Source organism: Vitis riparia, chromosome 1, assembly GCF_004353265.1.
Source record: "Vitis riparia cultivar Riparia Gloire de Montpellier isolate 1030 chromosome 1, EGFV_Vit.rip_1.0, whole genome shotgun sequence".
NCBI classification, from domain to species: Eukaryota; Viridiplantae; Streptophyta; class Magnoliopsida; order Vitales; family Vitaceae; genus Vitis; species Vitis riparia.
Window position 1 is genome coordinate 20,589,823 of NC_048431.1, and position 11,950 is coordinate 20,601,772.

Consider the following 11,950-nt stretch of genomic DNA (forward strand, 5'->3'; position numbering starts at 1 on the left):
GCGAGAGAAGTTTGGAAGATACGAACAATATGAATGTTAATGAACATTATCTTCACACTTTGTCAAATGAGAAGTTATGCACCGAGGACTTGAATGAAAAGAATGAAGATGCATGTGCTACATCAATTGAAGTGCATATCATTCCAGACGAAAATCAAAATATTTTACCACTTCCAATCAAAAGGAGTAGAAGAGATTATGGAAAGGTATGTATCATATAAAAGAAAAAATTATTTTCTTTACAACTACTTAACCATTACATAGTAAATAGATGTATATTAATGGCATTTTCCATATTAGGAACCATTACGAGCACTATGTGGTTATCCTAATCATGTCATGAAAACACGTACATCAAGGGAGAGGAAACCAAGTAAATTCAAGGTCTCCCCGTTTGTACACAATTTAAGGAAGATGGTAAAACGTGAAGCATCAGAGGTATAATAGAAATAGTTTAATATCATTGTTCTTATTTTTGATACTTAACATATATAGTTAATAATTATGTCTTGTTTTCGATTTAGTCAATCCCCATGTCCATTCGTGAAGACGTGGTGGATACTCAATCATTCAATGTACTTCAATCTCTTGTCGCTGATTATGTTTTCAATAGAGCATTGTCAAAAAGGTTTGTCGTGTCTAGAACATTCACAATGTGTTGTTACAATTTTAGCCTTCATATGCTTCCAATTTATTCAAGTTTGTTTGAACATATTATTATTTTAGTGAGCTTCTTGTTGACTTTGGTCATGAACATGGAGTTCGTGGAGATTTTGAGTGCTTACGTCCTAGACAAAATTTGATGGATGTTGTAAGTACCTACTCCATTTATATCAAATGCGTGCTATATTAGTTAAATAAATTTATTGAAGTTATTGTTCAACAACAGGTAATAAATCTAGAAGCCTCAAAGCTAAATTATTTTGAAAGACAATTCATAGGCATACGAAGTATAAGATGCTATCTTCCCACGACATTTTCAGTAAGCTCATATTTCTCTTGTTGTTTACTTACATATTAAGTACAATATACTAATGTTCGTATTATGTTTTCTTATTAGCAAATGATTTTGTACGGGAGTCCTCAACCTTTTTTCGATAGAAAAACATCCATCGTGAGTAAGTACATTAGCGAATTGGATGATTGCGAGAAGGTTAGTAATTATTTGTAATGTTTAATTGCATATATGAAATTTAGAGTAGATATCGTTTTCACCTATAATATACTATATTTTTTGTGGCCCAACTCATATATATTGTTTTCCTACCTTTACAGCTATTTATTCCAATGCATGACGATTGCCCTGGTCATTGGTATCTGTGCGTCATTGACTTCAAAGACTTTGATATCCAAATTTTGGATTCATTACGATCGAAGAGTCGGGACGAGTTCCGGTTTAAGAGTGTGAAAAAAGTGGTATGCTTTCTCCTTTTTGTTTTCCTTTTTATTTGGTTTTTTTTTTCTCTTCTATATTTATTAACCACTTTCAAAATAAATTAGGTTGAATTTTGTCAGACGTTCTTCAAACTGTATGACATAGGGAAAGATGTCTTCCAATTCTCCATTGATTGGGCTCCTTCCATTCCGACCCAAGATAATGGGTTAGTATGAATACATAACTCACATTAATATTCTTTTTTCTGATGTATAATTAGACAACCATTCAATAAGTTGTTTTGCTTTTCTTTTCTCTTTCTTAGGTGGGACTGTGGAGTGCATGTCATTAGACATATGCAGAGATTCAAAAATGGTGATTCGATGACGATATCCGACTTTTGTAATTCTGCTAAAATACGTCGAGAAATAGCATGTGATTTAGTTTTACACGAGGGAAATAGAGAAAAACAAACCATTGTGGCTATTGTTTGTACAAAGACGTCGACACGAGCAATGAAAAAATTATTATTATGATATTTGTTATTTTTCTAATATTTATCATTTCCATCTCCACATATGGTCATGTTTATTGGGAAGTTGTGAGATTCGATGATCATACATTATTAATGATTAAGTCCATTTTATTTGAATATCCAAATACTCTTCTTTCAATATGGTAGGCAAAATGAAATTGTAATATATTGGTATCATTCATGTTCGACATGTGTGCTTTTGTACGCTCTTTAACCTAATCAGATTTGTAAATATTCATTTATCTATGCTAACAATATATAGTTAGTACATTAATAGACCGGTTGACGAATGACGTTCAGCCGTAAGAACCAGTCCAACGATTTAGCTAAGTCCACTTTTCATAGGCATACGCATTATGCCTACCGGTTGAGAACATTCCTCATATGGATAATGACCCTATGGATGCAGTGTGAACTCGTTGAGGATTTGTCCCAACCACCTCAAACAATTTTGGATGCAGAATGACCCCGTGTCGGCGTTCAATTGAGTGATTGAAGATTTTTCTAAAGGGAGTGAGCAATTTTTAAAGTTGTGCAAAGCGGTTGATCAATGAAGAAATTGTCTCAACCGGTTGACGAATGCTTTGACCAGTGGGAACCGGTTCACAAATATAGCAAATTGGTTGAGGAAATTTCTCAATCGGTTGATGGTTTTTTAACCAGTGGCAACCGGTTGAAGATGGGTATCAACCGGTTGAGGAATTTGCTCAACCGGTTGAGGATATTTTTAACTAACGACAACCGGTCGATGAAACCGGTCGACCGCCTCCATCAACCGGTCGAGCACTTTTAACCAGTGGCTTCCGGTTGAGGAATTTTTCAACCGGATGAGGAATTTACTCAACCGGTTGAGGATTTTTTTAACCAGTGGCTACCGGTTGAGAAAATTCCTCAACCGGTTGATAAAAATTCCTCAACCGGTAGCCACTGGTTAAAAGTGTCTCGACCGGTTGATGGAGGCGATCGACCGGTTTCATCGACCGGTCGAGACTTGCAATGCTATTGTGCAATTTAGGAGTACGACTACCGTCCACAAAAAAGGTATGAGTTGTACCAATAATATTTCACTACGTAAACATTCGGAAAATTACCATTAAGTTCAATTAAAAGGGTTGAAATTGATGGACACTAGCATTACAAATTACCTAACCACGATTTACCCATTTTGAGTAAAATCACTTAATTTACCTATTTCATATGAATTACATCATATTGATTACTTTCCTATAGTTAACTGATAACCACCTAATTGTCAAACTTTAGCCACAATTGAATTTAATAAAATCCGCATAATTAACCGTTTTTTTAAAAAAATATAAATGAATCGGTTTCTCCATTTACCAATCATTTTATCACTTGTTATCAATTAAATTATAAATGTGGAGGATATTGCATTCTATCAATCAACTTGACTCTTAATTAAAATTCAAACTTTTCATTAAATAGTTCTGTTAAAAGTACACATTACTGCAAGTGATAACATCAACTAATAAAAATACAGATTTAATACCTACCATCCCTTACTCCGTTAAGGAATAAAAAAAAGGTTGCATATCCTTTTCATTTGGATATTTGTTTGGATCCCCACCTTGACATGGTGTTGTCATATTTTGTTCATGTTGCTGAAATCCTGCTATCTGCACATGCACATTCCATTGTTTTTTTCAGCTGTCCAATTCCATTCCAATTAATTAAACCTAATCATTAAATAATGCATAGCTCAAATTCATGTCAAAAGTGTTTCTTTATTCCCGATCTTACATTATTAAGTTCACCACAATCTATGTACATGTCAGATCGGTCATTCGACAACTGCTCCCCTAACATTCCCTGCATTTTTCAATAATTAAGTGTTGTCAATTATTATTGAATTATATGTTATCAATGTTTGGAAATTATATAACAAGCCTATTGTACTTACATGTATGGTTGCAAAAATGTCCACTGCTGAATTTGTTGAAGGCATCATTTCCATTTGAATGTCACATTGGGAAGACAAATTATTTTCCTCCTACGTACTCATAATGCCATCAAAACAATTATGTTAGTCATTTATGTAAGTACAACTACAAAAATTAATCTTAGGGGCAATTTTTTATTGAATATGACATACCATATAACCCGGTGAGCATTTTGAGGGATTGTAGCTTCTGGACACTTTCGAATTGTGTGACCCACTCTTTTACAACGACTGCATCGTCTTCCCTTTTGAACATTCATTGCCACTTTGCCTGGATTCCCTTTAGTCTTCACAATTTTTGGATCACGAACTTGGTTAGTGCCTGTCGCTCATCTGCTGCTATTTTCTTCCCTTTCAAATTATAGTTATAGAGTTCCTCCATTCTCGCCGTCAAATTTTGTATTTCATTTTTGGCCTCTATAAATGAAGATGACGTATCTGACGCAAAGTAGGAGAGCTTGTTGCACATCGAACTCAATGAACCATATCGTACAAACCGATCCATGTCGTTATCCGTCTCATTCACTGGTACTGATCTTGTATACACCTTTGCTAACTTTGTCCACCTCTTCATAATACATGACTGAGGAATCTCTTCCAAATGCTCCACCTTCATAACCACCACCATGTGGCAACATGGGATGCCAATTGACTCAAACATCATGCATGAGCATTTTAATGTTACAATATCCGGGCAAAATTGTACTTCCCAATTTAAGTTCGGGTGTCTAAACTTGGATAATGTGTATGCCCGCATTGAATGATCACTTACAAGACCTACCACAAAGAATAACTCTGCATTTTTCATCTCCTCACGAAATTTAATAAAAGATTCTTTCGTGTATACCGTCGCAGCATGATTTTCAATTATGGATAGTTTGGTTGAAAGCACTGGTGAAGAATTGTTCGACTCGAACTCTGCCTTTGCCTCGTTTTGCCGTATTCTCATTATGGCTCTATCAAATTGTTGTACAAACTCATACAGTCGCAAGCGAATTTTTAAGAATCTATTTAGATATGCATTCATACTCTCACACCTTTGTGTGGTTCTCATCCCTCCAAAGAAATTTCCACGTAAATACGCCTCTGCCCATCTTTTACGTTTCCCATATATCTCGGTCACCCAACGATTCTCATTAAGTCCCAAATTTGCAACCATTTCATGCCAAACCTTTTCAAATTCTTCTTCATTCCCACGCATGAACATGCACCTTGCAAATATGCTTGAGAAGTCCTTAATATGCACATTCGTGAATGCATTTCGTTGCAAATGCCATGAACACAATCGATGACACGTATCGGGTAATACTTTTTTAATTGCCTTACGCATAGCTTTATCCCCATCGGTTACAACAGATATGGGTTTCTTATTCATCATTGCCTCAAGAAATGTCTCCAACACCCATTCATATGTCCCAACACTTTCATCTATCAATAACGCACAACCAAATACAACAGTTTGGTGGTGATGATTAACACCGACCAACACTACTAGAGGCTTTTTATAGGCATTTGTCCTATAGGTTGTGTCAAATGCTAGGACATCTCCAAAACACGCATAATCCATTCGAGCAGTTGAATCAGCCCAAAACAAATTTGCTAGTCGACTTTCTTCATCAATGTTGAATTTATAAAAAAATGAAGAATCCATTTCTGCCTTTCCACACAAATAAGCCAATGCCGCTTCTGCATCACCGTCTTTAATTTCACTTCTACGCATTGCATCAACGTGATTGTATATATCTTTTTGTGTGAAACCGACGTGCTCATGTCCCCTGATTGTTTGACCATATAGTCCATAATTTGTGTGGTTTTAACACCTACTTTACGCAAAACATCAACTTGTGCCTTATCTGGATTACTTACTGTTCGATGAGACCGAAGGAATTGTCTGTTGATAGCATCGACCAAATTATGATTATGATCTCCTATAAATTCCTTTACAATCCACTTTCCATCTTTCCTATTCAAGCCTACACGAAATGCAGCTTCACATCCAACTCTAGTCAACGATCGTGGCTCACGCTGTCGGTTGTCATTCTCAATAAACTTTGTCGCTCGATGTCCTTCTTTGGAACACACCCACTTTCGAGATATTATATCTCCATTCTTGTCTCGCTTCAAATCATCTTTTCGAATACTAAATCCGGTTAGTTTTGCTAACATGTTGTAAAATGTTTCGGCCTCGTCTATGCAAGCAAATTTCATTTTGCATACTTCTTCCACTGAAATACCCTTCAACACTTTCTCTTCCCAACCGTTTCCACCCAGCTTGTAAGTTCCACCTGTATATGCATCGTCATTGACAACGTCCTCCGCTTTCACTTCAAACTCCTGCTTGATTGTTTTCTCCATCACCGACCTACATTTCATAAATTATGTCAAAAAGTGTCTCCATAATACCTTAACAAATTATCCTATCACTGTCATATTGATTGATATATCATTTACGATAAAGTCCACATAGGATATTTAAAAATATGGGTCTTACGCATTTACCTTTTCAATGTTTTCATTTGACAATATGCCACATATAAGCCCAGGCCCAAGAATCAACATTAATCAAAAACTATAACATATCCATTATATTATTTAATCTCACCTGAAAATTTAGTTACGAAAGCACATTTCTTATGTGTTTGTTTTACCCACTCTCTTAAAAAAACTAAGGCTTCCAATAAAATAGGGTAAATATAATAAATAGGTTATGCAAATGAAAATTTATAATTTAATGGATTCTAAATATTTTATTTTTATATACTACTTCAAATTCATTATTAGTTAAATATGATTATTTGTTACACATTCAATTTCTCTCTATATGTATAAAATGAAGTTGATATTATTAACTATATGTACAATGCATAGCATAATTACTATAATAAAGTCATATAGTATATTTTAAAAATGTATCAAAATATTGTAATATTTTTCACAAAACTTTATTTTCTTAAATATATCCTCTAAATAAAAACAAACATATTAATTATTGTGGGGATCAAACAATTTGGAACATTCAAGGAGGAAGTGGTCCGACCATTGGAACATACAAGAAAGCAATCAAGTGGTCCTAACGCTCCATAAACCAACAAATCTCATATTCCTAACTGTTATATTATATTTGTAAAAACAAGTTTCACTTTTCCTTAATTCTCTTTTGTAGTACATTTAAATTTTTGTTTTGCTTAAGTACAATTCTTCAACATAATTGAAATGATCAAATAATGAGGTCTATGGGATTTGTCGTTATGTTTTCCCTTCTTTGTCGTACTTTTAAAATACATTACGCTAGCCTTGTCCCAACAAGTATCTAGAAAATAAAAAAAAAATTGTTGTTTTTAAATATTTTAGGTTATGTATGGTTCCTAAAAAGTACTAAGAAAAGACAAATTATTTTGGAATATTTAGTTGTTTTATGACAAATTATTAAAGCAAACAATATATGGCTTAAAATTAAATACAAACTTACGTATTTTAAAATTATTTAATCTATATATAAATGCATTAAAAAAATCAAATGAGTATGAACTAGTAAATTAGATTGAAGATATACCAAAATCAGATACGTCATCCATTCTCAAGTTTGTTAATGGAAGTTCGCATAAGCAATTCGACCGGTTTCAATTGGGTCGATCTATTGGTGTTTATTTTAAAAAAAATTTCCACTTTCCAGTGTCTACCGGCTGAGGAAACATTCAAACCGGTTGAGAAATAATTCAACCGGTTCAGAAATTATTCCACCGGTATACACTGCACACGTGTGTATTTTCCCATGAATTCACCATTTTAAAAGTCATTTCATGCAAAATATTAACAAAGTAAGTTAGACAATCACAAGGGTCAACTTTTTAAAATCATTACATATTATTACATTACCTGTTATTAGGGTTTGGAAATAATTTCCCCATCACTTCGAAAGTAGAGGCAATTCAGTTTTATACAAAATTTTATGGCTTTTGTATATCAAATCTTTATGAAGTTCATGATCATACCTTCAAAAAGGAAAGTGCAAGTGACCTCCAGCTTCACCTCCAAAATTGTCTTCCGGATGTGTTTTTTGTAAGCTATGCTCTACTTTATAGAAGACCACATTCACTCTCTAGACTCCTTAGATCTTGTTGCCTCCCAAATAATACTAACTTTTATATGTGGTTGTTGCATGAAGTTATTGCATATTTTAATATGTTGCCACATGTAGCAAAACAACCACCATAATGGTACATTTGGTGGTTGAAGGTTGCCTTTTTTGCATAATTTATTAGGTGACATTAAATACAACATTTATAGGCAAGAGGGAAAATCAGCCTATACTTTCGATTATTACACCCATTTCAATTGATATATGTTTAACTTAACAAAATATAAAGTGGAGATTTGGCTTTGATTGATAATATTTACATATCTTAATGTTCTTTCATAAAGTTATTGATAATATTTACATATCTTAATGTTCTTTCATAAATTTATTGTCTTTATGTTTTCATACCATTTCATACTTAGTATAAGAGTTTCATCAATTCACGTGCTGTATAATGTAATTAAGGCATCATACTATATCCTATATATGAGAAAGGTATAGTTAATTAAACTTAATTACTTAATTGAGGTATGTTACGATATCATACTTATGAGAAATTTTAATAAATTCAGTTACATTAATTTAATTAACTTACCATGCTATATCGTACTTATTCGCAATGCTTGTCATAACAACGATAAATTAATTTAAATGCCCATATCTTAGTATATGGTTGTTATGCTAAAATTTCACTATATTACCTATACTTTATTTGAATAAAATCCTCATACTATAATCCTAGTTATGAGATATGTTACTTAATTACACTTAGTTACTTAAATGATTTATGTTACAATATCATACTTATGACAAATTTTAAATAAATTCATATCCATTAATTTATTTAACTTATCATGCTATATCGTAGTTATTGAAAATGTTTGTCTTAGAACCATAAATAATTGAAATATTGCTATTGTAGTATAATGGTTGTTATTATACATTTTAATGTATTAACCTAACTATATTTTAATAAAATTATCATACTACATCCTAGTTATGAGAAAGGTTAGTTAATTATTCTATATTAATACAAGTAAGTTCTCATATTATATTTCTCCTTATTTTAAATTTGTTATAAAAAAACCTCTTGTACTATTATTAAGGTATATCCAAACATTTTTCTATACAATCAATTATATATTAAATTAATTCGATTTGGAAACTTTAAAATCAATATGGTTGCAAATTAATTTTTTAATATATCTAAAATGAGAACTTATTTAAAATGTAGGAATTGATAAGCTACAAGTTAATTTCCTATCAAACAATTACTACAAGTTCATTACACTAAATAGGAAGGTCGACCGTCCCTCAACCATTCCCATTCCTCTGCCTTCTTCTTCATCTTCACGAAATACCCATGTGGCAACCGATCTTCCATCCTTGAACCCACCCTCCGTGTTCTACTTCCTTCTCGTCCATTTCCACGAAATCCCTCTACCCCAAACCAAACGGCCATGGCTCCAAAACGAGCTGCAGCCATGGGTGCAAAACGCGGTCCGGCCAAACCCACCTCCACCGGCAGCAAAGGAAAGACAAGGGAGGACACACAAATGGCTGGGACCAAAGGCAAGAGATCCAACCCACAACGGAGCATCGACAGCAAACAGAAGCAAACTGAGGAAGCACTACACCCCAGTAACAAAGGGAAACGACCGGTCGTTGAAGAAAGTTTTGAGATTCGAAAAAAGGCCACCTTTGATCGATCTTCGTTCACAACCCCACAGCTAGCCCAACGATTTCAACGATACTTTGCGAATGTGAGGAATCCTCACATTATTCGTACCCTCCCAAATCTCCACTTGTTTGGAGTTTTTAAAATTTTTTGGGGCATCATATGGCTTGGATGTTGTTTAAATAGGTTCGTTACACTTAGATGGTGGTCAAATGATATCCGGAAAAATCAAAAGGCAAAAATACTAAAAAATTCACAAGGGTACGAAGAATGTGAGGAATCCTCAGATTCTTCGTACCCTCCCAATTCTCCACTTCTTTGTAGTTTTTAAAATTTTTTGGGTCATCATATGGTTTGGATGTTGTTTAAATAGGTTCGTTACACTTAGAAGGTGGTCAAATGATTTCCGGAAAAATCGAAATCCAAAAATACTAAAAAATTCACAAGGTACGAAGAATGTGAGGAATCCTCACATGCTTCGTACCCTCCCAAATCTCCACTTCTTTGAAATTTTTAAATTTTTTTGTGGCATCATATGCCTTGGATGTTGTTTAAATAGGTTCGTTACACTTAGAAGGTGGTCAAATGATTTTCGGAAAAATCGAAATCCAAAAATACTAAAAAATTCACAAGGGTACGAAGAATGTGAGGAATCCTCACATTCTTCGTACCCTCCCAAATCTCCACTTCTTTGGAGTTTTTAAAATTTTTGGGGGCATCATATGGCTTGGATGTTGTTTAAATAGGTTTGTTACACTTAGAAGGTGGTCAAATGATATCCGGAAAAATCGAAAGAAAAAAATACTAAAAAATTCACAAGGGTACGAAGAATGTGAGGAATCCTCACATTCTTCGTACCCTCACAATTCTCCACTTCTTTGGACTTTTTAAAATTTTTGGGGGCATCATATGGCTTGGATGTTGTTTAAATAGGTTCGTTACACTTAGAAGGTGGTCAAATGGTATTCGGAAAAATCGAAAGGCAAAAATACTAAAAAATTCACAAGGGTACGAAGAATGTGAGGAATCCTCACATTCTTCGTACCCTCCCAATTCTCCACTTCCTTGTAGTTTTTAAAATTTTTTGGGGCATCATATGGTTTGGATGTTGTTTAAATAGGTTCGTTACACTTAGAAGGTGGTCAAACGATATCCGGAAAAATCAAAATGCAAAAAGACTAAAAAATTCACAAGGGTACGAAGAATGTGAGGAATCCTCACATTCTTCGTACCCTCCCAAATCTCCACTTGTTTGGAGTTTATAAATTTTCTTGGGGAATCATATGGCTTGGATGTTGTTTAAATAGGTTCGTTACACTTAGAAGGTGGTCAAATGATATCCGGAAAAATCGAAAGAAAAAAAATACTAAAAAATTCACAAGGGTACGAAGAATGTGAGGAATCCTCACATTCTTCGTACCCTCACAATTCTCCACTTCTTTGGAGTTTTTAAAATTTTTGGGGGCATCATATGGCTTGGATGGTTTTTAAATAGGTTCGTTACACTTAGAAGGTGGTCAAATGATTTCCGGAAAAATCGAAATCCAAAAATACTAAAAAATTCACAAGGGTACGAAGAATGTGAGGAATCCTCACATTCTCGTACCTCGCCAAATCTCCACTTCTTTGGAGTTTTTAAAATTTTTGTGGCATCATATGGCTTGGATGTTGTTTAAAATAGGGTTCGTTACAGCTTAGAAGGTGGGCAAATGATATCCGGAAAAATCGAAAGACAAAAATACTAAAAAATTCACAGGGTACGAAGAAGTGAGGAATCCTCACATTCTTCGTACCTCACAATTCTCCACTTCTTTGGACTTTTTAAAATTTTTGGGGGCATCATATGGCTTGGATGTTGTTTAAATAGGTTCGTTACACTTAGAAGGTGGTCAAATGGTATTCGGAAAAATCGAAAGGCAAAAATACTAAAAAATTCACAAGGGTACGAAGAATGTGAGGAATCCTCACATTCTTCGTACCTCCCAATTCTCTCACTTCCTTGTAGTTTTAAAATTTTTGGGGCATCATATGGTTTGGATGTTGTTTAAATAGGTTTCGTTACACCTTAGAAGGTGGTCAACGATATCCGGAAAAAATCAAATGCAAAAAGACTAAAAAATTCACAAGGGTACGAAGAATGTGAGGAATCCTCACATTCTTCGTACCCTCCCAAATCTCCACTTGTTTGGAGTTTATAAATTTTCTTGGGGCATCATATGGCTTGGATGTTGTTTAAATAGGTTCGTTACACTTAGAAGGTGGTCAAATGATATCCGGAAAAATCGAAAGAAAAAAATACTAAAAATTCACAAGGGTACGAAGAA

General features: G+C 34.1%; 2 protein-coding genes across 2 annotated transcripts; one reads left to right on the forward strand and one right to left on the reverse strand.

The window, feature by feature from the left end:
* Nucleotides 1-341: 341 nt before the first annotated feature.
* LOC117924797 (ubiquitin-like-specific protease 1) lies at nucleotides 342-1,931 on the forward strand. The gene is made up of 5 exons (XM_034843511.1): nucleotides 342-438; nucleotides 1,061-1,153; nucleotides 1,276-1,416; nucleotides 1,501-1,601; nucleotides 1,701-1,931. Exons 1-5 carry the CDS (start codon nucleotides 415-417, stop codon nucleotides 1,909-1,911), a joined length of 570 nt encoding a protein of 189 aa, XP_034699402.1. The 5' UTR covers nucleotides 342-414; the 3' UTR covers nucleotides 1,912-1,931.
* A 1,593-nt stretch (nucleotides 1,932-3,524) lies between these two features.
* Nucleotides 3,525-9,410, reverse strand: LOC117920966 (protein FAR1-RELATED SEQUENCE 5-like). Its single transcript, XM_034838698.1, has 5 exons — nucleotides 9,268-9,410; nucleotides 5,750-6,232; nucleotides 4,643-5,645; nucleotides 3,672-3,740; nucleotides 3,525-3,578 (listed from the first exon to the last, which is right to left on the reverse strand). The coding sequence occupies exons 1-5, from the start codon at nucleotides 9,408-9,410 to the stop codon at nucleotides 3,525-3,527; spliced, it is 1,752 nt and encodes a 583-aa protein (XP_034694589.1).
* Between the last annotated feature and the right edge of the window lie 2,540 nt (nucleotides 9,411-11,950).